Source organism: Chenopodium quinoa, unplaced genomic scaffold, assembly GCF_001683475.1.
Source record: "Chenopodium quinoa cultivar QQ74 unplaced genomic scaffold, ASM168347v1, whole genome shotgun sequence".
NCBI lineage: Eukaryota > Viridiplantae > Streptophyta > Magnoliopsida > Caryophyllales > Amaranthaceae > Chenopodium > Chenopodium quinoa.
Window position 1 is genome coordinate 6,401,077 of NW_018742205.1, and position 24,845 is coordinate 6,425,921.

A 24,845-nucleotide genomic window follows, 5' to 3' on the forward strand; every position below is an offset into this window, starting at 1 on the left:
AAAATATCACTCAATTTATTCTAAATTTGCTGTGCCGAATCTCCCTTGCAAAGGATTGTTTGAAGAAGGTCCACAGAAATTGTTTCATAAATCCATTGCTTGACAATGGAGTCAAGCCTAAGCCATAGCGATGTCGAGATATCAGTGGGGCGAGGAATTGATGAATCAATGTGGTCAAGATCATGAAAGGCATGACAATGAACCTCAAAGAGTTCAACCCAGTTCGAATATTGAACTTTTTCCCGATCAAGAATCAACGAAATTGCGTTCTTGATATTGTTGACAGAGAGAGCCGGGTGGTACTCCGTCGACGGTGGAGGTGGTGGTGGAGGAGTGGACTGGTCGTCATCCTTTGCCATGGAGAAACGCTGCTACTGGCTTTGCTAGAAGAACTCGGCTATGAATTGCAACGCACTACCAAAAAGTATACTGAAGGCAATTTACTAAAGTCAACAAATAAAATAAAAAAAAAAAACTAATTAAAGTAACAATGTCAGTGCTTGCAATCGGTGAGAGAAAGTATAATATGACAAAGCTACAATCAATATGAGAATTAATTATAGCTAAAAAAAAATAATTTGCGGAAGCTAGATCGAAACCTAAAGCTGCGATACCATGTTAGATTTCGGGAAAAGTCCTCAAATTGGAGTGTATACCATTAATCAATAAATTTAGAGTTTTACAAGACTCGTAATCCTAGTACGATAAGGATATAGAATATATACAAAACATATCCTAATCTGCGACAAATATTATCATAACTATAATATCAATCATAAAGCAATAATTAAATTCAAACTCCATGGTGAATCAAGCAATACAGGTTTGCTTAGATGACTTCCAAGACATCGCCCCTCAACCTAGTGTAAATACATATCCACTTGTGGATTTCGAATCCTTGGGGCCAATATTAAATCCAAGTTGCATCACTATATTCCTTAAGAATACAACAGGATATTTAGTGTAATGCAAACAAGTGTTTGCTATAGATAACCCAATTCACATTTCTTTTATTTTTTTTTTTACAACAAGAAAAGGATTTCATTAATAAAATATAGTCAAACAACAATTACAAACCATTCCTAGAAAATTTAAAATTCCAACACAAGTACAAATCACCTAAGAATTAGTTACATCGCAGATTCGATCAACGATTTATCGCCTTAATAAAAAAAAACTTCATCTGAAGCAATACAATTTGTGAGTTAGCACTATTTCGGCTTGAGATCCACTGATGAATAATTGTTTGTGTGAAAAAACTCATATGGTCTTCTAGATACTTCCGGATTATGAAACCCTATATGTTCAATCTTCGGCAAGACGAACAAAAAAAGAAATTAAGCCTAATCGAATAACCACCATCTGAAAGATGGGATCCATTTTTTGAAACCGCTTCCTAGTGATCTCCTTTGGATAAACGACTTAATTTGCTAACAACAAAAGCTATATCAGGTTTAGTACAATTCATGATGTACAATAAGCTACCTAAAATACGAGCATGTTCTTTTTGAGATACACTTTAATTAGGCCGTCGTTCTTGACAAGGTGTTGATCTGATTAATATCTATGGTTGTGTTCATAGAATTTAAGTCTAAATCCTTAACTAATTCCAAGTTAAGCTACTCGGAGCTTATATTTCTGACTCTTGGAAATTTTGGTTTGAAGTTTAATTATCATCATCAAAACTATATGGGTCTATAGTTTATCATTTTCATGAAACATAATTTTCGTTTTTTCTTTTGTGAAGTATTATTTACATGTATTGCATTAATCTCTTAATTGTTAGGATAGACTTGCTAGCTAAGATGCATTGCTTATATTAGTTGTTTATCAAAGATTACGTTTTATTTGTAGAGTCAAAAACGAAAAAAAAAACGCTAAATTTGACAAGTTCATAATTAGATATATGCTAAATAAGGGTTTTACATTGCACTTTACAAGCATGGTCATTAAATATTGAGTGTGTAGATAATTTATAAACACTATAAAAGAAAGAAAATACAAGTTTAGATAGATATAACATTATTATTTAAGATAGTAACTTAATTTTTTTTTTATTATTTTCCTTATATTTTATGTATATTCTTTAGTCTATTTTAATTTTTTCCATGGCTTCCTCCTTGTTGCTTCAATTGTGCATAATCTTTGTAGTTTTCGGATTGGCATTTGCTCAATTGTCCGAGAACTACTATGCAAAATCATGCCCTCAAGCTAAATGCATAATTAAAGATGAAGTTAGGAAAACAATAAAGAAAGAACCTGGCATGGGTGGATCTCTTCTTCATCTTCATTTCCATGATTGTGGAGTTGGTGTAAGTCTAACATCTTAGAAGTTAGTGTTCAAAATTTTGTTATATACATATATAAGTTGTGCACAATAAAGCTAATTTACGGATCATAAAATTGGTCCTAGGGGAAAAATATGTGAACAAAAATTGATTGATTTTTCCATGCAGTATTAATTCACCATGTCAATATCCTCCTTATTACTCTTATTAGAGTTAGAATTCTTACCATAAATTAAAATCATGTCTATTATACATTCAAATGTAATTATATAATCTTCCACATTTTCTTCTCCCTGGACACATGAGAGGGAGGGTCAACTTCTTCAAGTTTTAGAGAACGTGATATATTATTGTGAAATTTCACTCTGATATATGTAAGCTTTAATTTTTTTATTTTTTTTTTCCTTTCATCAAATCATCATATTATTATATAAATGGTAAATTTACTTCTTTATTTTATATATATATATATATATATATATATATATATATATATATATATATATATGTATCATTCTGTGTCATAAGTTAAAACAAAAGATTGTAGCTTAATATTTGATGAATAATTAGGGATGTGATGGATCAATTTTACTCGACGACACACCAAAGACACCTGGGGAAAAGTCTTCCTTAATAAATGTAAATTCAACTTGGGGATACGAAGTCATTGATAGGATCAAAGCTCGACTAGAAAAAACATGTCCTGGTGTTGTATCATGTGCTGATATCTTAGCAGCGGCTGCTCGAGACTCTGTTGTCACGGTATGATTATCGTAATATTTTTCATGTTGCACCTTGATCATTAATTTGTTTGTTAATTTATCGATAAATACTATTAAGTTACTATGATGAATTTTCTCTTCAATTGATTTCTTTCTTATTGCTCATGAATTATCTAGCTCGGTGGACCAACATGGGCATTACCATTAGGAAGAAGAGATTCAACTGAACCACATAGAATGTTGACTGACACCTTAGGTTCTCTCTTTAATGCGAATTTACAAGCTCTAGTTATGGCCTTTAAACAACAAGGCTATACAATGGAAGAATTTGTGGCTTTGACAGGTAATTTCCCTTCTCTTATTCACAAAGGAGGCAATTTCTTCAATTATGCACATAGTTTTATGTGATTAGTTATTACTTATCTAGTATTCAGTCCATCCTAATATAGTGATTTATTCATGTAACTATAGTACCTTTAATTACCTCTTTTTTTTTAATATATTAATTACCTTAATGCAAAGCTTATATGTCACCTTTTACATTTTTTTTTTTTTACTTTCCCAAATTGAAATACCTTGTAAGAAAATTATATACACTCCCTATACTGCGAAACTTGTCTCCCGTAAAAAATGATAAGTGATCCTATATAATGAAATGGAGAGAGTATACACAATGTACTAATTTTATAGACATGATGGGAGATATCGACCTAAAACTATATCAAAAAGAGTCATAAATTGTAAATTTTACTAAAGTTGTTTATTGAGTACAGGGTCTCACACAATTGGTAGGGCAAGATGCTTAACATTCCGAAAGCATATCTATGACGATAAGAACATAAATCCTGCCTTCGCGAAGGCAATGCAAGCACATTGCCCCAAGGTAGGAAACGATAGCGAACGTATACCAATCGACTCCACCACTCCATATGTGTTTGACAATGCATACTTCAAAAACTTGTTGCAACAAAAAGGTCTTCTTGCCATAGATCAAGAATTATACACCGGAAAGGGAGGAATCACAGATGCAATAGTCGCGAATTATAGTTCAAATCAGGATATCTTTTTCAAGCAATATGTTACGGCAATAACAAAGTTTGGACAAACTGGTGTTCTTACCGGAAACAAAGGAGAGGTTAGAACTAACTGTAGGAAGGTCAATGCTCCAAAAGCTTGAAGCTTGCTATAGATGAATGTTCAACCTAGCTCTTGTATATAATTTATTCGAGCCTTTGAACTTGTGTGATGTATGGACTAAATATAAAAAAGAATATATGTAAGGTCAATTGTATGATTACAATCATCGAAAAAAGGTGTACACAAGTAACTGTCATTAATATAATACTTTATTCCAATATGGTTATGGACTAATAAATTTATGAAAGGTATTTAAGCTACTCGTCCCACATTCTTTCCTCATTTCCTTTTACTAATTTCGAATTCCTTCTCGCTAATCACCGCTGCTAAAACCTTTTTCTTTTCTCACTCGTATTCAGCCATCCAAAGTTCAAAAATGAAATTTGTTGCTCCGAACTTACAGATCAACAAATTCCGCGTCTGATCAAGATAATTTTCTCATAATTTTCTTCAGTTTTCTTATTTTTGACTAACCCCCTCCCCCCAATTTTTTCGTTTTATCGCACCACCACCATAAAAAAATGGCCGGCAACCATGGAAAGCAAAAGGTGGAAGCTAAGCCGAGCATTAAAAAAGACGAAGAGGTTTCACAATTGTCTTTGCGGCGGAATCGCCCCTTGGCGATGATGCCTCCCCCCAGCGACCAGAACCCTAGGGCTAGGACTAGTGTTGCCGCCACTTTCAGCGGCTCTGCAATTAGTGTCGTTCCTTTAACGAATTTGCCGCCTCGGGCTTCGGGATCTGCTAGCACCTCCGACTAATGCGTGGCTTCAGCATCTAGGCCTCTGTCTCCTGAGGAAAGGGAATGGCTAGACCAGGTGGTGAACGTGGGCATTATGTCGTCTCCCCCTTAAGGCTGGTGGATTGGGAACGACGCCGAGTTCTACTTTACCAAGAAAATTGAGATTTGCTACGAAATTATGGAGGAATATCGGTTTTGGTGCCGAATGCCCTATTCAGATGAAAGGATTCACCGCCCTCCGCCAGGTTACATTGGGGTTTACACCCGTCAGTTGCAGTACGGGCTTAGGCTCCCACTTCATTATTTTGTAACTTTTGTACTAAATGGGTACAACAACTTGTTGTGCCAGCTAAACCCTGTAAGCATACGAAGGTTGATGTCGTATCTTTAGGTGTGTTTGCTTTTCGGGCTTACGCCGAGCGCCCATTGCTTCCGTTGCACGCATAAGCTAGTCCCGAATGTCAACGACAACAATAACCATGGTCCTAGTTAGTGGAAGATTGAGGATGAAAAAGGCTACCTTTCGGTTTGGCCGAATGATACCTCGGACAAGGACTGGAGGGGTCAATGGTTCTGGGTAAGGGTGCCCCAGGACGAAGAACGCCCAAATTATTTCAGTGCGCCGAGGTATCTGAGGCAGCCTGATCCCGAAATGGCCAGCATTGATCCTGATGAATTCTCGGAGGCGAACCTGAAGAAAATGGAACATTTCGGCCGGTCCACCGTGCGCGGGGCTGCTGGCTGAATGAAGACTGTCCCTACTTCTTGGATGCCCTGTTGCCATTACATCTTCTAAGAGAATATGCTTGTTGTTGTCGGCCTCAACCGAAGATACCAAGGCGTTAAGGAGCTCGGCTGGGGTCGAGGACTATTATTTATTTCTTTTGTTCTTCGATGATTATTTTCTTCGCCGAAGCTAACTGTTGAAAAGTCTTTTCAGTGCTGCACGAAGAGAACTCGGGCATCGATTATGAGGTGCTCGGGATCACTCAGGAGAGGGATCCAAGTGATTAGATCACCAATACTCTGAAGATCACTGATTCGAAGGATCAGCCTCTTAGTTTACACGAGAAGAGGTTTCAAAGAGTCAACGCAGCAGAGTATCAGCAACAAAAACCTTGGTGGAAGAAGAGTGACCACTTCTTTGTTCTGACTGCCGAGGAACAAGCTGCTACAGCTCGTGCTTCTACTACTGCTGAGAGTTCCGCTGCTGCTGGGACTTCTGCTCCTATTGTCGAGCGAGCTGAAACAATTGCTCCAGGAGTTGAAGGAAGTGAAGACGAAGATGAGCGTCTGCTCAATAATTCGGTAAACTTTCGAACCTAACTTCTTTGTTGTTTTTTTTATACTTATATGGCTCTTTGCCCCCTTGTTCCTTCTTCTGCAGTCAGACGAGGAAGAAGAGAAAAAGGACAAACATGTTAAAACTGTCCAGGAGTTGTCCTCAGGCGAAGAAATAACCAGGCCGAAGCGGAGGACCATTATTAGACCAGGGCAATTTCAAGCTGCCCATGTGCCTGCTAAGAAGCCTCGGACTCAGGAAGAGAAGTTGGAAGAACAGATCGTTTCTCCCGGTCCTGCTGAAAAGAAGGCTGAGTTTCTCCTTCCGAGCCGCTGGTCGAGGCTTAAGAGGTTCAGTCCAAGAGTTCGACTCCTTCTCCCTCTCCATGGCATCTGGCCGAGCCTTTTGCGGACGAGATCCAGCAAGAAGTTGATGCCCTGGACAACCTGATAGTCCATCTTGAAGGAGAGGTGTAGGTCTAAGATGGTAAGCCCGAGGGTTTCAATGCTGAAACCTTGGAGGGTGTTGAAACCGAGAAGGGAGCCAAGGTTGAGAAGGGCGGCGTGCCTTCAACTTCTGTGGACAACTCCTTCCGAACCTTCCAGTCAGTAGACATGGGGTTCGAATCGGCTCCATTGTTTCATGTCCTCGACAGCACCCGAAACATCCTATGGTCGCATCAAGATTCGACTGTCTCGTTCTTTGGCGACTTGTTTGGCCTGCCCGAGCTGGAGAGAGCCAAAACTTGGTCTCTTAGGGCAATTGCTGGGATAACCAAGCCTAGCGTAAGGGTGCCTAACCCTTTTGCTGAGACTTAGAGGCTGCTGATGCAGGTGAAGTCTCTTGTACTTAAGCTTTTCTTTCAGTTTTTTTTTTAATTTTTTTTTTCTGCAACTCTTTTACTTCGGTTAACTGTTTCCTAACCTCTACAGGCTATTCAGAACCACACTCTGGCTGTGGAGATGAATGAGAAGCTGAGGCTCAAACATGAAGAGGCCGAATGTCAAGCTAACCTCGCTAGGCTTAGAGCCAGAGCCGCCGAGGAAAAGGTCGCAAGGGCCAGGGCTGACATAAAGGATCTCCAGACGAATGCTGATATTGTCCGTCAAGACTTGGAGAAGAATTTGTTCCGACTCATGGATCAAGGAGCAGAATTGCTGAGGAAGTACGAAGTCGAGGAGATCCCTAGCCTTGAGTCCCGAACTCGAGAGCTTAAAAGCGAGAAGCACAAAATGGCTAAGGATTTTCGGCAGAAATCTTTTACAGCCGAGAAGAAGTCGTTGAAGGAAAAGACTGATCTAAGAAATGAAATTCAACGACTCTATGATCAATTAAAAGCGCAGCAAGAAGAATCCTCCAACACTCAAGCTGAACTTGAAAAGGCTCAGCAACTATTGACGGTGCGGATTTATACCCAAGCTGAGTATAACGAGGGCTACGAGAACGGGTTCAACGTAACTCGGCGGTTGGCTTTCCATGCTGAGCCCAACATCAACTAGGATCAAGTGGAGGCTTGGGCCTCAGATGAGAAGGATGTTCATCCGAGGGAGGCCAGCCAAGCTGAAGTCGACTTCCTGGCTCGTCAGGTAGAGGTTGAGGCCCGAGAGGAGGAAGAGGCTGAAAGGACAGAGAAGGAAGCAGCTCAAAAGCTGGAGTTTGAAAAGGCTTTAGTTCATCTTGCTTCATCCTCAACTTCTTCAATTTCCAGTGGCCAAGATTGTCCTCTTTAGCCCAATCTAGCGGATACTGAAGTATAGGAATTCGGGCAGTCGTCTACAGAATCTTGCGGGTCATTTTGCTGTTAATTTTAAACTATGCCGATCTGTTTTTTCCTTTTGAACCTTTTTGTTTCAGCTTGCCTTGATGTACAAACTTTGCCTTCTTTTTGTTTTTGAGTAGTGGTACTTAGTTCGGCAGCTTGTTTTTATCCGTCTTGTGGACGGCTGCCGATTAGTATTTGGTTTCTTTGAGTTTATTGATGTAGGGAATATTTCAACACTCAACTTTGAGCCCCACTGTGATCATGCACTTAAGCATGGTGGCGTCCAAAGGGAAAGAAGCTAGAGATAAAAGAGTAGCCAACAAGTTTTAGGAACTTGTAAACCGTTCACGGGTGTGAAGGTTACACCCCATTCACGATCATGGAGATCGCTAACTCCAGGCCATAGTGGTCCAGAACCATGACTGGATATTCGAGGATGATGGTACGAATCCAACCTAAAAGATATTGAACCTGCCCTAAATCGGTCTCTACTTAATGCTTATGATATTCATGTGCACTTTCCGATCAACATACAATCAACAAGTTAGCCCTAAACCAGTTTAATCTATGTTGGTTGATTCTTAATGCACAAATAAATCTATTATTGGCGATCACTTGAATTAAAATCATATTAATCCTAAAACAAATTATTAATTATCTTATTAAGCAATTCAAGTACAAATTCACTTTAAACCTGCAAGAAAGAGGGCGTGATCAAGCAATAACAATAAATCATGAATAATCAAGCAACATAATAATTATAATTGACACAACAATCATCATCATAATTATAAAGCAATATCTCCAATATAATATTAGCAAGATCCTAGGCATGATACCAAACGGATTAATAACAAACCCTGACATGTCACTAAATAAAAATCAAAGCATTAGCCTCAACATGATACTAGCATGATATTAGAAATATTAAAATAACAACCTAACATGATACTAGAAATCATAAAGACATCCTGACATGATACTAGAAATCATAAAGACATCCTAACATGATACTAGACATTAAAATAATATCCAAAGCATGATTTCTATATCAAAGTAATAAGGATAGCAGATCTACTCACTTTGATGCCTCGTACCTCTTTCTATCAAAACAATACACGAGTTAGTTAGTAACTTCAATAAAGAGTAAATCAAATAAAGTAGATTAATCAAATATGAATTGAAATAGAGGTTTGGGACCAAACCCTCAAAACTATCAACCTTGCACATCGAGGTCGAAGGCAACTTCGAGAAGGGCTTGGAGTATTCAAGTCTCGCAAAGGTCGTATGGTGTGTGAGGTGTTTAGGCTAAGGCTAAGAAAGTGAGAGAGAGAAGCTTAAAGCTTAAAGATAGGATTAGATGATGATTGTTGGTGAATGAAAACGGCGGAAATAATCCCCTATTTATAGAGAAAAAACGACCGAAAAAATTAGAAAAGGATCTGAATTACATCCGGAATTAAACAGGTTTCATTGCGTGGCGATGGATTCATCGCGTCGCGATGGGGATATCGCGGCGCGATGCTTTCATCGCTGCTTGATGCTTTTCAGAAGATAAGGCTCGTACAGAATCCGACTTCCAATGAAATTGGGTTAGTCGAATATTCGTACTTATCCTTACTTTATCAGAATTAAATCTATTAAAAACACTCATTTTATTCGAAATAAAATCCTTAATCATTATCTTTTCAAAACAGGATAATTAAAATATAAAACAACCTTCTATAAGATTCTAAAATATTAGGATAAATCCTAATGGTTTTAGAAATATAATGGACCCTCCACATGATCATTGGGTCTGCATATAAAGCTCGATTTGGGCCCAGTTTAGTATTTTTGCCATAACTTCCTCGTTATAACTCGGATTTGGGCTTATAATATATCGTTAGAAATATCTTTTCAAGCCCTATCCAAATACACAATCATTGGACCCGGATTATGGACCAAAATAAATTGGTTTGGACGTTTTTATATAAAGGACACGAAAAGAATGATTTTAAGACACGAAATGAATGATTTTGGCTAAAAACGTTTTAGAAAAGGTTAGAATGGTCAAGACTAAAGGGAACTTCATGAGACTCTTCAACTCTTCACCGAACTCGATAATCAAAGACGTGAAAGGTACTCATCACTGGGATTGGTTTTTAGGAAGACACAATCAGGCGTCTACAATTGAACTTGATTTTATGTAGCTCGGTTGCCCAAGCATAATCTGTCTGCTTGAAATGCCTTGTTTCCTTTTCCAACTGCCTTGATCTTTTTCTTAGTTCTTTTCCAACTGCCTTGTTTCCTTTTCCAACTGAGTAGAAGTCTCAGACTCCGAGAGCAGTATTCTCTCGATCCTTGAAATTTTTTTGAGGGGATGACTATCCGAAGCACAATGCTAGTGTTTGGAAATGTCTCGGATATAACTCCTCTGAAGCACAATGCCAGTGATTGGCTATGCTTTAGATTTGTCCACGGCCTCTTTTCCCCAAGGAACTGGCTTGTCCGAAGTACCGTGCCTTCATACGGCTATACTTCGATTGTGAAATCATTGTTCCCTGTTAGGTAGGTTTGGCGGAAATCCGATGTAAAGTGCCACTGTTGGGCTATACTTCGGACAGTGCAGAAGTAAAACCTTTTTTCAAAAAACATAGAAGACAGAAAATAGAAACTTGCGAAATTGATAAGAGTGGTGGCTCAGTGGCCCCTCATTAATTTCAAAAGATGTACTTACATAGATTGTTCTTCCCCCGAAGGGCTTACACATGATATTTTTTCAATACATCGGCGTTCTAGTGGTTCTTCAACTCGGTTTTATCCAACTGACAAAATCGGTAGGTTCCGGGTTGAAGTTCATCATAAATTTCATAGGGTCCCTCCCAAGTGGCTGAGAGCTTCCAATGAACGCGGCTTTTTTTGCACTGTTGCAGCATTCCAAAGAACCAAGTCCCCATTCTTGAGTGGTCATGCATTGACCCTTCGTTTGTAGAACTTGTTGATACTTTGTTTGTATACAGTCATTCTGTCTCCGGCCAAACCTCTGATCTCATCCACAAAATCGAGGGACTCTTTCATGAGTTGTTCATTTTCTTCGGTTGAGAAGTGGTGCACCCGCAGACTTTCTGTGCCGATTTCCACTGGAAGAACGGTTTCGGATCCATACACCAGCTCAAATGGCGAATGTCCCGTAGCCTCTTTTTCGGTTGTCTGAAGTGACCAGAGGGTTCCTAGGAGTTACTCTATCCACTTGGACTTTTGATCCTCAACCCTCTTCTTGAGTGCGTTGAGAATCTTCTTGCTTGCTGCCTCGGCTTGACCGTTACTTTGCGGATGGCAAACCGCAGAATAGGCCAACTTGATAACGAATTGGTCAGTGTAACGCCTCAGCGGCAGATTGTCAAATTGCCTCCCATGATCAAAGACAAAGACCTTCGGAATTCCGAAGCGAGTAATTATATTCTGCTAGATAAATTTTTGAACAGTTTGCTCTGTGATGTTCGAGGCTTCCTCGGCCTCGACCCATTTGCTGAAATAGTCGATACCGACTATCCGCCATCTTTTCTGGTACGAAGCATCGGGAAACGGCTCAAAATATCCAGACCCCATTGAGCAGATGGAAGAGGATTCAGAATCGGCTGGAGATCTTCGGATGGCTGATGGATAACTAGTGCGAATTTCTGACATTTTTGCATTTTCTGACCAGCTCCTTAGCATCTAGGATCATGGTGGGCCAGTAGTGTCCTACCCTTAATGCCTTGTGGGCTAGTGCTCTCCCCCTGATGTGGTTTTCGCAAATGCCGAGGTGGATTTTCCCGAGGATGTAATCAACATCTGTTGGTCCCACACATTTCAGCAGTGGCGTTGAGAAGGATTGTTTTAGTAGCTCTCCTCTTAAGACGATGAATCTTGAGCTGATTCCCTTCAGCTTGGAGGCTAAGTTTCTGTCTTCAGGAATTTCTCCCTGAAGTTTGTAAGCTAGGATGGGATCCATCTAGCTCGATTTATGTACGACACAACAGACTTCAAGTGCTTCGTCGACACTTCTTTCTTGCCGCACCTCCACATAAATAGATCGGTTCAGCTCGGTTAGAGTTGAACTTGTAAGTTTGGAAAGTGCATCGGCTTGTGCGTTTTGACCCCTTGGGATCAGCTCGACTTCAAAAGTTCTCAACTTTGCAATTATCGTTTTGATTTTTGCGAGGTAAGCGATCCTCAAGAGCTCTTTCGGCTTGTACTCACCTCGGATCTGATTTGCAACGAGCTAAGAGTCTGTTTTCAGGCAGACATGCTCGGCTTCCAACAATATGCACAAATCTAGGCCAGCGATCGCTGCCTCATATTCTGCTTCGTTGTTCGAAGCTCGCAATGAAATTTAAGTGCATACTCAAAGGACTTGCCTTCAGGAGAGATAAGTACTATCCCCACCCTCGAACCATTTACACTGGAGGATCCATCTGAAAAAAGGTCCAGGTCTTCTTTCCTTCGTCTAGAACTTCCTAGTAAAAGCATTTGGCCAGAAAGTCCGCTAGAGCTTGTACCTTGATGGTTGTCCTCGGCTGGTAGCTAATGTTGAACTTAGTGAGATCAAAGGCCCACTTTGCCAGCCTACCAAATTTTTCCACTTTACAGAGGACATTTTCCAACGATGATCAGTTAAGACCACTATTTGATGATAATCAAAATAGAGCCTCAGCTTCCGAGCGACTACCACTACTTCATATGCAACTTTTTCGAGCAGGGGGTAGCGGGTCTCGGCATCCGTTAGAGTGTGGCTACCGAAGTAGATCAACTTCTGGACTTTGTCTTCTTCCTTCAACAGAACTGCGCTTATGGTGTAGGGCTAACTGCCACGTATAAGTATAAAGTTTTCCCTTCAGCTGGGCGAGCCAGCGTTGGGAGTTGAGTCAGGTGCTCACGAAGCTACTTGAAGGCTTCTTTTTGCTCATCTTTAAGATAAGCTCTTTGGTTTTTGGGAGCTTCAACGCTTTGAAGAAGGGTAACCCCTTATCCGAGGCTCTGGAGATGAACCTGGACAAGGCTATCATTCTCCCAATGAGGCACTTAACATCTCTCTTTGTTTTTGGCTCGGGAAGATTGAGCACTACTTATACTTTGGTGGGATTGGCATCAATCCCCCTTTTGCTGACCATGAAGCCTAGGAACTTTCTTGACTTCACTCTGAAGACACACTTCTTCGGATTTAGCTTTATTTGGTGTTTTCTAAGGGTGGCGAACGTTTCGGCCAGGTCTGCGACATGGCCCTTATCCTCTTTGCTTTTGACGATGGAATCGTCAACATAGACTTCCATGTTGCGGCATTTTTGCTCGGCGAAGACCTGATCAACCAGCCTTTGATATGTTACCCCGACATTTTTCAATTCGAAGGGCATCATTTTGTAGTTGTACACCTTGGCGTTCATAACGAATTGTCGTTTTTGCTCGATCGTGAAGTCAACGTACATTCTTCAGGTGCCATTTGCCTTCTGAACCATCACCACATTCGCTAGCCATTCTGGATATTGACAGTGTTCGATGAAACCTGTATCCAGAAGTTTTTTTTATTTCGACTACGATGTCTCGATTCTTATTAGCTGAGTAATTCCGCTTCTTCTGCTTAACCGGTCGACAGGTAGGGTCAACGTTTACCTTGTGGGAAATGAGGTTTGGATCAATCCTAGGCATATCTGCTGCTAAGAAAACAAACACATCTCTGTTATCCCGAAGGAGTTAGATAAGTTCAACTCGGATGTTCGGATGAAGCCCGAGCCCGATGCTGACACATTTTTCTAGGTCTCCTTCGGTCAATTCTATTAAATTAGTTTGCTGGTCTAGTTTTGTTGTTTTGAAACCAGACTCTTCACAATTTGGCCTGCTATCTATGTCGACAGGCATTCCAGACTTCAACTGGCTTTCCGAATCCTTTGGTTCGGGTGAGGAGCCAGCCTTTCCTTTTCCCTTAGATTTTTCTTGGGCAAGGGTCACCTAAGCGGAAGCACTTAAGCCTTTCTGCTTCTTGGTGCTTCGGTCTTTCTCCTTTTCTTTTACCTCATCATCCTTGTCTTCACGACGCTCGTTGGATGGCTTAAGGTAGTTGCATTTTCGGGCAGCCTCTTAGCTTCCCTGAATTCTTTCGAAGTGGCCTTCGTCAGAAACATATATCATCATTTGATGGTACGTGGAGGCCTACCACTCCTTGAATATGATGGATCATGGGTCTCCCCATGATCACATTATAAACAGATGGAACGTCCATGATTAAAAATTCGGCAATCACGTTCCGAGCTGCTCGATCTCTGCCGATGGTGACGGAAAGTGTGATTTTCCCATCTGGGTATGTCGCAGAACCGTTAAATCCAGTTACCGGGTAAGGTACTGGACTTAGGTCCTTAGACCGAAACTTCAGTTGGTCGAAAGCATCCCGAAAGAGGATGTTTGCTCCACTACCACCGTCGACGAAGGTCCGCCAGACATTGTGGTTAGTAATCCCAGTGATGATTACCAGCGGATCATCATGGGGGTATGCCATCCCCCGACAGTCTTCGGCTGTGAACGTAATGTTCGGCACCGAAGACTGCGGACCTCGGATGGAGGCTTGGTTAACTTGATGGGTTAGACCCCTCAAGTGGCACTTTTGAGCGTTTCGGGAGCTCGTCCCCCCAGAAATGACAAGGATGTCAGGGTGCTTTTTATCCTGCAACTTATCCTTTTTCCGGTTGAAATCCAATTGCAGCCGAGAGTCTTGCTTGGCTTTTTTCTTTTCGCGGCGATCCGCGAGATATTTTTTCAGGTAACCCTTTCGGACCATATCCTCGATCTGATCTCTCAGCTGGATACAGTCCTCGGTGTGATGTCCGGAGACTCATGAAAGTGGCCTCTCACCATTGGTCTTTATTTTTATTTTGATGCCACGATGGAAGTGGCCTCTGCTTCTTTCACTTGTCCTCGTTCTTCGTTATGCTGTAAATTTTAGCACGCGGAAGAGCGAGAGGAGTGTAGGATTTGAATTTCCCTACGAATAGGCTTTTTTCTTTTTTTGGCTCAGTCGCCTAGGACGGTTCTGAGGCTTTCGTCTTCCCTTTCCTCTGGCCCTGGCCCACGGACTGTTGTCCTTTTGCCTTACTAGTCCCAGTTTGAGATAGGGACTTGGTTTTGTTCCACTCTTTGGCTTGGATGTACTTACCTGAAGTGTCGAGAGCTTTCTCCAGGGTCTGCGGGGTATGCATGACCATGAAGTCTCTAGCCTGTAGCCCGTTCCGCAGCACAAAAACGGCTAGCCCTTGGTCTAGACTTGTGATTCTAGACGACTCGTTGCTGAAGCTAGTCAGATAGTCTTAAAGGCTTTCGTCCTTCCCTTGCTGCAGACTCATCAGCTTAGTAGTTGTTTTCTCTCGGAAATTTGCCATAGAAAACTTGCTCTTGAACTTGTTGGAAAGGTCTTTCCAACCAGTTATTGAACCCTCCTTCGCTCCTTTGGTGATACACGCTTGTGCAACACCCTTTAGAGTGGTCGGGTTTAAGTACAGGTGCCCCTCGTACAAGGCAATGTGGTCCTTCGGGTCTGAAGTACCATCATTTGTGATGTGTGCCGAGACTTTCATCGTCGGCACATGTTCTTCCATAATCTAGCTTTGGAATGGGGAACTGGAGGGGACCATCATTGCCTTCCCCTTTTTCCCAGCTGTTGGGACCTCGCTTCCCACCCTCAGAAAAGTAGAAGTGGTTTTCATCCTCGGCTGGGATGGTGCAGGGTAGGGTGCAGTACATTCGGGGTAGGTGAGGCGATTGTGTGCGTTCCCCTTCCTGGCGCCAATACGCTTGGGACGTTTCGGCAAGAAGACTCTTGTCATGTGGATGCGGTGTTGCTGCTTTTAAAGCTACGGGGTTCGATCCTCTCGAAGAACTGTGGGTTTCTTTTCCTTTCCCGTTCAGTTCTCCAAGTATGTTCGTCCCAATGCTCGAGCTCCTTGAAAGATGGAACTCGCTCTCATTCCTCTTGCTCTGTTCTCCTCCTTAGGCACCTTGGCTGCTCTATGGAGTCAGCGTGTACCGAGAGAGTAGGAGGTGGGAGATGTTGATTCGCTTGAGCCTTCATGAAGTCCATGAAGGTAGAGATGGCTCTTGCTATTTCCTTCGAAGTGGGACCCGTTTGGAGCGTCCCCAATGAGCAACACTGGGAATGGCAGCTAGGAGTTGGACTCTTAGCATTTGACAGGATCAGCCGCCAAGAGTTGGACGACTGACCCGTGTTGCGAGGTGACCTGTTCGAGGCAGCGTGCCCCGACGAGGTAGCCTCGGAAAATGATGAAGAAGGTGGTCCTTTCTTCGAGGGTGAAGATGGAGTTGGGACCTTCTTCGAAGAAGAAGGACCATTCTTTTTGGTGCTCTTGGCACTCTTTCCGCTCTTAGTCATGCTGCTAAGATTGTGGATTTTGGCTTGTTTTTTGAATATCTTCGCCACAGACGGCGCCAAATTATTTCAGGTGAAAACAATAGATCCTTTGTTTGGACCTTACTTATGGGCTGAAAACTGGACTCGACCCAAGTGATGACTGGGACGAGGGTTTCCTGCATAGCAAACACACGTAAAATGGCCTCGGGGGTTGTGCCTAGGAGCCCCTCCGATGTCGAAGTCAGTATAGTGTTTAGAGAGAGAAAGCTATGCAAGAGAGTTAATGTTGGAGGCTTGAAGTGAATGAATTGAGAGAGAGAGCATTCAAGGCTTTTATACCTTACTCAAATAGATAATTTGGGTCTTGAGGTCAAATGGGTTTGCCATGTTAACCGGGCCTTTAACTGACTTAGTATGTATTAGGAGAGTTGAACCTTTTTTTGGGCTTTGTAATTGAATCATTTGTGGACCGGCCCAATAAGAGTAGATTGGACCCAAACATTAATTATATATTCTTCCACATTATTGTCGATTTTCTCCACAATGAACTAACACATGAGAGGGAGGGGAGAACATAGAGGCAATGGACCATCTGCCATCTGGTCATTCGTATCAGGTTTGGATCTTGTTAATTCGAGTCGGGTCATTTTAGGGGTATATTTGAGTCAATTTGTTTTTACTCTGTCACTAATGTATCCTTAATTTGATAAAATTATCATTATAATATAAGACACTTTGTGATTTAGTTAAATAGGTCTGGTTAGATTAGAATAAGGTCATCCCTCAAAAAAAAATAATAAAAAAAAAAAGCTTAAGCCCAATGCTATATCCACACTTCAATCCCAATGGGCTCTTATATGAGAAGGCGTGATAGAGTATATAAACCAATCTTGGGCCTCAACATTTAGCTTAACCTTTTGGTTGAGGTGGTTCTTTAACATGGTATCGGAGCCAGCGTGACACAAAGGTCACGGGTTCAAATCTCATCCACCCCCCACTTTCAAGTAGAATATTTCGCACAGGGTATGCGGAGAGCCCATGCTGCATCCACATTTCAAGCCCAAAGGGCTCTCATGTAAGGAGGTGTGATAGACTATAAAACATATTTTTGGGCCTCAACCAATAGTATTTAATATAATAATCAAAGAAACCGTTTGTTTAAGACAACAGGTCTCTTTGACTATTAATTTTTTTTTCCAGATTAGGGGTACAGTTGTACCTCTGTGTACCCTTAGATCCGCCACTTATACCAAAAGAGTCAGAAATTGTAAGTTTTGACTAGTGTTGTTTCTCTAGTGGTGGAGCCACATAGGAACATGGGGGGACAACTGTCCCCCCATTTTCAAAAAGAAAAAAAAAAAAAATTCGTTAGCATAAACAGATGCTGTAATTAAGCATAAATACATTACGTAAACAACTTGTATCACAAAGATTAAATATGGTCTTGAATAAGGCTTGTTTCTCCCTTAGTTCCCAGGTCAATTATATACCCATACACCTTTTGTTTAATTTTTTTTCTTTTTCCCCTCATTAGAATTTATTTTTATTTCATTTTATAGTTTATACAAAGTGCTCCCATTTAACTTCATTTTTCTTGTTTTTGGATTTTCCCCCTTTTTTTTTTTACTTGTTTTTGGATTTCATTTTATAGTATAAATTATTTATATATTTAAAGTATTATAAGTCTTCAAACCTCTAACTACTCTCATTTATCTATTTAATCAAGTACCACCTTGTTGATAATGAAATCTAATGTGTTATTCAACTATTTGTAATGGATACATATCTCCTTTTTTTTTTGTCTCTTTAATTATGTGTGCCCAAATTCCTTTTTTTTTTTTTTTATTAATTGTTTGGAACTAAGTTTCAAATTTTATTTTTACAAAATACATAGTAATAATTTCATTAGTCAAAGAAAGTTGTGTTTATTTTTTTCCGAATATAACTCAAATCCCTTTATATCTATTATCTATTTGTTTAAATGCTTATTATTTGATAAATCGTATTTATCAATTATTGGGGATTACATAACTTAAAATTGGGGTTCACCAACAAAAATTTATTTATTTTGGTTGATAATTTTCTTAATATGCAATGAAACTATTAACAACTCCTCTTTTACCATATATAATTTTCTTAATTTATATATATATATATATATATGAATAATTGTCATATTTTATATGCAATTTCAAATATATATTAAACAATTTATGTGATAATTTTTTTCTTAAAATGTTTGTCGATTTATTAAACATCTTAAATTTGTCCCTCGGATTACAAATTTTGGCTCAGCCACAATTTCTCGATCGAGTGCAGGTTCTCACATGATTGGTTGGGCAAGGTACTTAACCTTCCGAAAGCACTTCTATGACGATAAGAACATAGATCCGGCCTTCGCCAAGGCGATGCAAGTACAATGCCCCAAGGTAGGAAACAATAGGGAACGTGTACCAGTCGACTCTACCACCCCATATGTGTTTGATAATGCATACTTCAAACTTGATGCAACAAAAAGGTCTTCTTGCCATAGATCAAGAATTATACACCGGAAAGGGAGGAATCACAGATGCCATAGTCGCCAATTATAGTTCAAATCAGGATATCTTTTTCAAGCAATATGTTACGGCAATAATTGTTTGATTGTAATTCCAATCATAAAAAAGGTGTACACAAGTTACTATCTCTTATTAAATATTTATTTAAATATGGTTATGGACAAATAAGTTTTACATACTATATATGATATTCTAGGTACATAATCAAGTCATAATAGCTCATATACGAAGTGGGTCACTAAGACAAATGCTATATTAACTATACATTTAAAAGACATTATCTTCCTTGAACCTCCGGTCTAATAGGGAAAATTAAATTACTAAAATATTTATGATAGAGTATATTCACTTAACATTTAAAAGACATTAGCTTAAGCAGATGGTTGAAATTCAAGATCTATTTATATACTCTATTAGTTATATTTATAGCTAAAAAATTAAAATGAAGAAAACATTAAATCCTTAAGGTTGTATTTATATGTTAGTTGCTATAAGTGATCAAAAAATTCTTTATTACATTGTGTGAAACTAAACAAAGTCATGCGTACGTGTGTATGATGAAGACTACAAGTATAAAGAACTTGAAGTAAGCATGCAACAATAAAGGATGATATCACATAAATGACTATTTCTAATTGTTGAAAAGTCTGCTAATCAAACTAAATAAGATTTCAATTGTTAAATAACAAGTCGACATTGGTTAACTTCGGTTACTTGGGTGGCAAGTTAACAATACGTAGTCCGTAGTACTGTAATTTTTTCTCATTTCACAAGTTGAGGTTTCTTATTGTGTGGGTGCAAAACTCGTAGTTGACATGTAGTTAATAATTAATGTAGTTATTGCAACCGGGTTTTGTCTTAAGCTTATGTCTTCTCTTCTAAATTTTAACTTTACTTATCTGGTCTGATTTGACCTAGTAAGTTATCAATAATTGTTTAAGAATTGAAGATTAAATCTTAACATATTACGCTTGATCCTAAATTTAATGTCCAAATATTAACAACTTATTCTATACAATTTATTCCATAAAGTTAATACTTTTTATACCAAATAAGTAGAAGGATTCAAATAAACCAATGAACAATTAAATATTAAATTCAATTCATTGGATATTTAACTTTACGCTCGTTAATCTCAACTTGTTATTTATCCATCTTTCATCTGCCACTTATGTCTTCCCTAATCCATATCTGTTGAAGACTTAATTAAAATATAAGCTTTTCAAAAGATACATGTAAGTGTCCCACATTAGAAAAAAAAAAAAAAGATATTTATTCACTTTATAAGATTAAGAGGCTACTCCTATCACCATGTGATTTGGATTGGAATGTCCTTGAACTTGTAAAGTGAACTCTTCCTTTCTTAATTGCAGGAGTGGCCCAGCAGACCCATGAAAACGAGTAGGACATAAAAGAACGGGGGGTAGTGTATGTATATCAATAACTAACAAAAAAAAAAAAATCAAAATTATTATACCGTAGCACATCAAAAGTTTGTTATCGTCCATCAACGACAAATTTAATACACTTTTGATTCACTCGTTTATTTTCTTAGCCTAATTTGCAAATTAATTTTGTGCATATAAACTTCTTTATTATTTTCATACACAACTTAAATATATATAGATAATATTATTTTTCAGATAAAAAAATAGTGAGTCCTTAACGTAGAGCCCTACAGTTACTTTTGATTGTTCCTCTATTGCCAGTTTGAACACCAAGCCTACTCATCTTCAACATTGCAGCAGCAAAATCATTGAAGAAAGCTCCCTCGTTAATCGCATAGAGTTGAACCGTACGATCAGTTTGGCCTCCACGTCCAGTGAATAGTACTTGGTCTGAGTGAAGTAGACCTTCAAAATTGGTTAAACCCACAAAGTAATCATTGTTAAAGACGTTCGGACTACGAACATCCAAAGGACCAAGGTTGTTATCACCACCATTTAGGGGGCATATACTTTGCAAGAATTGTGCATAAGCTGGAAGTATGTTTCGTTCGTTGTAGGCTCGATCACGGAACCTTAGGCACCTAGCTTGCCCTAATGTGTGAGCACCTGATCAAACAAAAACAGAATTTGTGTTAGCCAACTATACATAGATTAATTTGAAAGTAATTAATGTAAAGTTTTATAATAGGATTTATCCCACTATTATATATTATACTTTCTCCGTTTTTCTTAATGCAACATTTTGACTTTTATGTTGTTCATATACACCACTTTGATTAGTCTTGATAACAATGAGAAAATAAATATATAAACTAAATACGCCTCGATTTATACTTTATTAATATTTATTTTTTATAATTTTTACATATTAATATAAAAGATATTTATAATTAAAATAACGTATTATAAGCGTGAAATGATCTGAGAAATGTTACAATCAAAAGACAACAAAGGAAGCGTTACATATATAGTTTCTAATTTCTGTTTATATAAAACAAAATTTTGCTTTAGGATAAAAAACAACTAATATTATAAACACGCATCCGTAATGGAAGACTATTTCTAAGAGTAGACTGTTGATTGTATTAATTTATCTGTTTAAAATTAAGTTTCAGAGTTGAAATTTGATCTAATTAAAGAAATCGGACCGCTGAATTTTTATTTTTTTTTAATTTCATGTAATGTTGTTATGTATTAGCTAGTTTAATTTAAGTCAGGGCCGTTTAAGAGGGTGTGCAAGGTAGGCCTTAGCGCAGGGCCCCCAAACTCAAAAAGCCTCTTGTTAAATTGTATATTGATAATCTAGTGCAAACAAAAGTTAATACTTGATGAATGTTGTAGTGGTTTTCATTGAATTTTAGAGTAACCAACTAGCATTTGGTCACATGTTTGATTCCCATAGTTTTCATGAAGATTTTTTTCCCTCTCACGCATAAAACTTTTTTTATCCACAATAAATTTTCAACAATCACCTATTACAATTAATTGATTAATTATGTCATTAATATTTCACCTATTTTCCAATTTAAAATTACCCTCTCATAAAACTCATCATTGTTTTAATTCTCCCATCTTCAATACGGATTAATATTCTATTTTTATTTTTCATAGGGGAGAGAAAAAAAAAAAAAAAAAAAACCCCTAAAGAAATTGTGCCACGCTATGTTATATATATGGCTTGTAATTTTTCAATACTCTGAAAATATACCCATGGCTTTTATTTTTTCTACTTTTCCTTTTTGTAGGTTTATACAATCATATATATGCAAGGTTGCAACTTTGCATTACAAATCAGACTAGTTAGTGATTATATATCTTCATAGTAAGGTTCAAATTTAGCAACAGTAGTAGTATACACTGAATGAAATTACTATTACTACCTCCATTAATTATTATGTGTAACAAAGAAATATTTTATATCTCACAAATAATACCCCTTTGTTGCACATAATAATTAACAAAGGTAGTACTTGAAACTCCATTGGTTAAGATCAACATCTAGTCACCTAGGTAAACCTTAATAATAAGAGAAAGAAAATTTGCCGACTTAATTTATTAAAATTTGAAGGGTCTATTTCAAAAATTAGCACAGGCTCCCAAAAATGGTTAAGACGGCCCTGATGTAAGTATCTATCTTTGCCAAAATAAACTAATTAATTATCATTAGAGAATTGAAAGGGTTAAAAGAAAAAAAAATAACCTGAAAGAGCAACGATTTCTCGGACAGAAAAAACCTTTGCGAGAGAACAAGGAGACAAGGTCACGGACATTATCAGAACCAAAGGGAAGATTAGTATCAGCTGCACCTGCGCTTGGTGTCAAAATTGAGTCTCTTCTTCCAAATTCAAGATTCCAGCTTGGACCTCCAAGCTATAAATTCCAACAATTAATTACTATATTAGCCAACATAATTAGTTAGATCATTTATTAATTTTCAATTATGTATCAGTTGTATTATATGTTACATACGTTATTGTTTCTCATATTGTGGGAATGTCAATATAAATCTTTAGCAATTTTAGGAATAAAAAACATAATAGTCCTTTTATTTTAAACTTTTTTTTGTCAATTTTATTGAACGTGTTAGGTAGGGTATTAATTAGTAGCTCACCGCAACAACAGACTCTTTAGCAGCAAGTGCCACAATATCTGAGCAAGATACTACACCGGGACAAGTAGCCTCAACTTGTTGTTTGATAAAGTCTATCACATCAAATCCTTGCAAAGAGCCTACGTTGTGAACGGATTGTTTTTCGCCACCTTGGATATCCACTAGTACTGATGCATCACATCCCTGTATTTAAAAATGAACCACAACATGATGTTTTCAATCTTAAATAATGGAAGTAATAATAATGCTATTAAAAATTCAAATAATCTAGCTAGTTACTTACACCAACAAAGCAATCATGGAAATGAAGGCGAAGCAACAAAGCACCCATGCGTTGATCATTGGCAATAGCATTCCTAGTGACAGATTGAACGATAGTATTAAAATTAGGGCATCTTGAATCGTAAAAGTTTGTAGACAACCCGCTTTGAGCATGAGTTGTGGTAGTGAAGGATAAGAGAAGCAAGAACATGCAAAGACTAGTAAATGAAGCCATGTAATTTTTGGACGAACTCATGGAAAAGGAATTTAAAATAGCCTTAACTTGAATTATGTTACTAGTAATTAGCATTTGCTAGCTAGGAAAGCTTGTAACAATAAGAAACTTTGAGTTCGAATTTATATGATTTTTGTTGACTTATAAACTATAATTATATTATTGCAAATTGAAAACTGTAGAAGAGGTCCATGAATTATTATTTTCTTCCCTTTGTTACCATGTCCACGAAAAAAACCAGCAACTTATCGTATAAATTTTTATTTGACATTTATATAATCCATCAAATTGTAGGTTAGAAATCAATATCAAGAAATATGTAAAATAATGATTCCTAAGAAGTTAATGAGCTGTATTCATGCGATTGATTGAGAATAATTCTTGCCGAATTGGTCAAGCACCGTGTTAATTAATATATAATTGTCGTCTCTTTATAAATTTTTTTTGAAGGATCGTCTCTTTATAAATTAAATATAATAATGGTAATTATCTTTACTAGATCTTTAATCAAATTCTTCATCAACTCTAAACTTAGCTTTCAATGAGATAAAAGCCAAAGAAAAAAAAAGTCACGAAAAAGTACGAATATAAATGGAGTTATTTTTGTCATTCGTATAAGCATAAATAAGTGACCTGGACAATAATATGTTGTTTGAATACACCATTTGTCGCTAGGTCCAAATGAGTCGTAAGGCATTATTAAGAATGGAAGAGATGGATTTTCTAAGACCTCGTTCTGTTCACATGGATAGTTTAATTTATTTAAATTGACAATTTGTTTTAATTAAAAGAGTCAAATTTGATTACAGCAAAGAACAATTTAATCAGTAATATAAATTAGATTTGATTTTTTTTTTTTTTTTGGTAGATAATTTTTTTTTTTTTTACTTTCATTCATTGGGAAAATCGTTGTTCAAAAGAAAAACAATACAAGACGGAAAGTCAGTCAACCAAAAACTACATAAGCATATGAATTATGAAGTATGGATTATATGTTAAATGAGTCAATTGCCAATGGGCTTATTATGTCGTACGATGTACGAATTAGCAAAGGACATTTTTTATATGTATTATACAACTACATTTGTTCTAATCTATATTTGTTCAACAAAACCATACAAAACGTGAACGTTTAAAAAATAATAAAACTAAAAAATGTATGGGCAGAAAAAGTCCTTTGATATAACATTTACAAGTATTATATAGATTTAAAAATAAAAAATAAAAAAAGTTAGCCATCACTAAACTCTGCACCAAATTGCTAATTAGACTATTTGTTAAAAAATTCAAATGAATAATATAAAAGTCAAAAGTTTTTCTCTCTCTTCCTCCTCAAAACCTTAAAAACCCAATCCTTCTCATCAGCCGCAAGGGGCTGCCATTATCGTCTCTTTGATGGTGGTAAGCTCCAAATTTGTCTTTAAT

General features: G+C 37.9%; 2 protein-coding genes and 1 pseudogene across 2 annotated transcripts; 2 read left to right on the forward strand and 1 right to left on the reverse strand.

The window, feature by feature from the left end:
• The first annotated feature begins 1,954 nt into the window (after positions 1–1,954).
• LOC110730835 (cationic peroxidase 1-like) lies at positions 1,955–4,408 on the forward strand. The gene is made up of 4 exons (XM_021910663.1): positions 1,955–2,312; positions 2,859–3,050; positions 3,188–3,353; positions 3,784–4,408. Exons 1-4 carry the CDS (start codon positions 2,109–2,111, stop codon positions 4,185–4,187), a joined length of 966 nt encoding a protein of 321 aa, XP_021766355.1. The 5' UTR covers positions 1,955–2,108; the 3' UTR covers positions 4,188–4,408.
• A 659-nt stretch (positions 4,409–5,067) lies between these two features.
• On the forward strand, positions 5,068–7,901 carry LOC110732691 (nexilin-like). The gene is made up of 5 exons (XM_021912672.1): positions 5,068–5,247; positions 5,937–6,197; positions 6,277–6,534; positions 7,104–7,625; positions 7,671–7,901. Exons 1-5 carry the CDS (start codon positions 5,068–5,070, stop codon positions 7,899–7,901), a joined length of 1,452 nt encoding a protein of 483 aa, XP_021768364.1.
• Positions 7,902–20,274: 12,373 nt separating this feature from the next.
• On the reverse strand, positions 20,275–23,592 carry LOC110730861 (annotated as a pseudogene).
• Positions 23,593–24,845: the final 1,253 nt, after the last annotated feature.

Bases quoted from the DNA above. Each gene is read 5' to 3' on its own strand.
- LOC110730835 (XM_021910663.1), top strand. From the start codon at position 2,109: ATGGCTTCCTCCTTGTTGCTTCAATTGTGCATAATCTTTGTAGTTTTC. The intron at 2,313-2,858 runs GTAAGTCTAACA...ATGAATAATTAG, and splicing joins TCCATGATTGTGGAGTTGGT to GGATGTGATGGATCAATTTT. The intron at 3,051-3,187 runs GTATGATTATCG...TGAATTATCTAG, and splicing joins CTCGAGACTCTGTTGTCACG to CTCGGTGGACCAACATGGGC.
- LOC110732691 (XM_021912672.1), top strand. From the start codon at position 5,068: ATGGAGGAATATCGGTTTTGGTGCCGAATGCCCTATTCAGATGAAAGG. The intron at 6,198-6,276 runs GTAAACTTTCGA...CTTCTTCTGCAG, and splicing joins AGCGTCTGCTCAATAATTCG to TCAGACGAGGAAGAAGAGAA. The intron at 6,535-7,103 runs GTTCGACTCCTT...TAACCTCTACAG, and splicing joins TTAAGAGGTTCAGTCCAAGA to GCTATTCAGAACCACACTCT.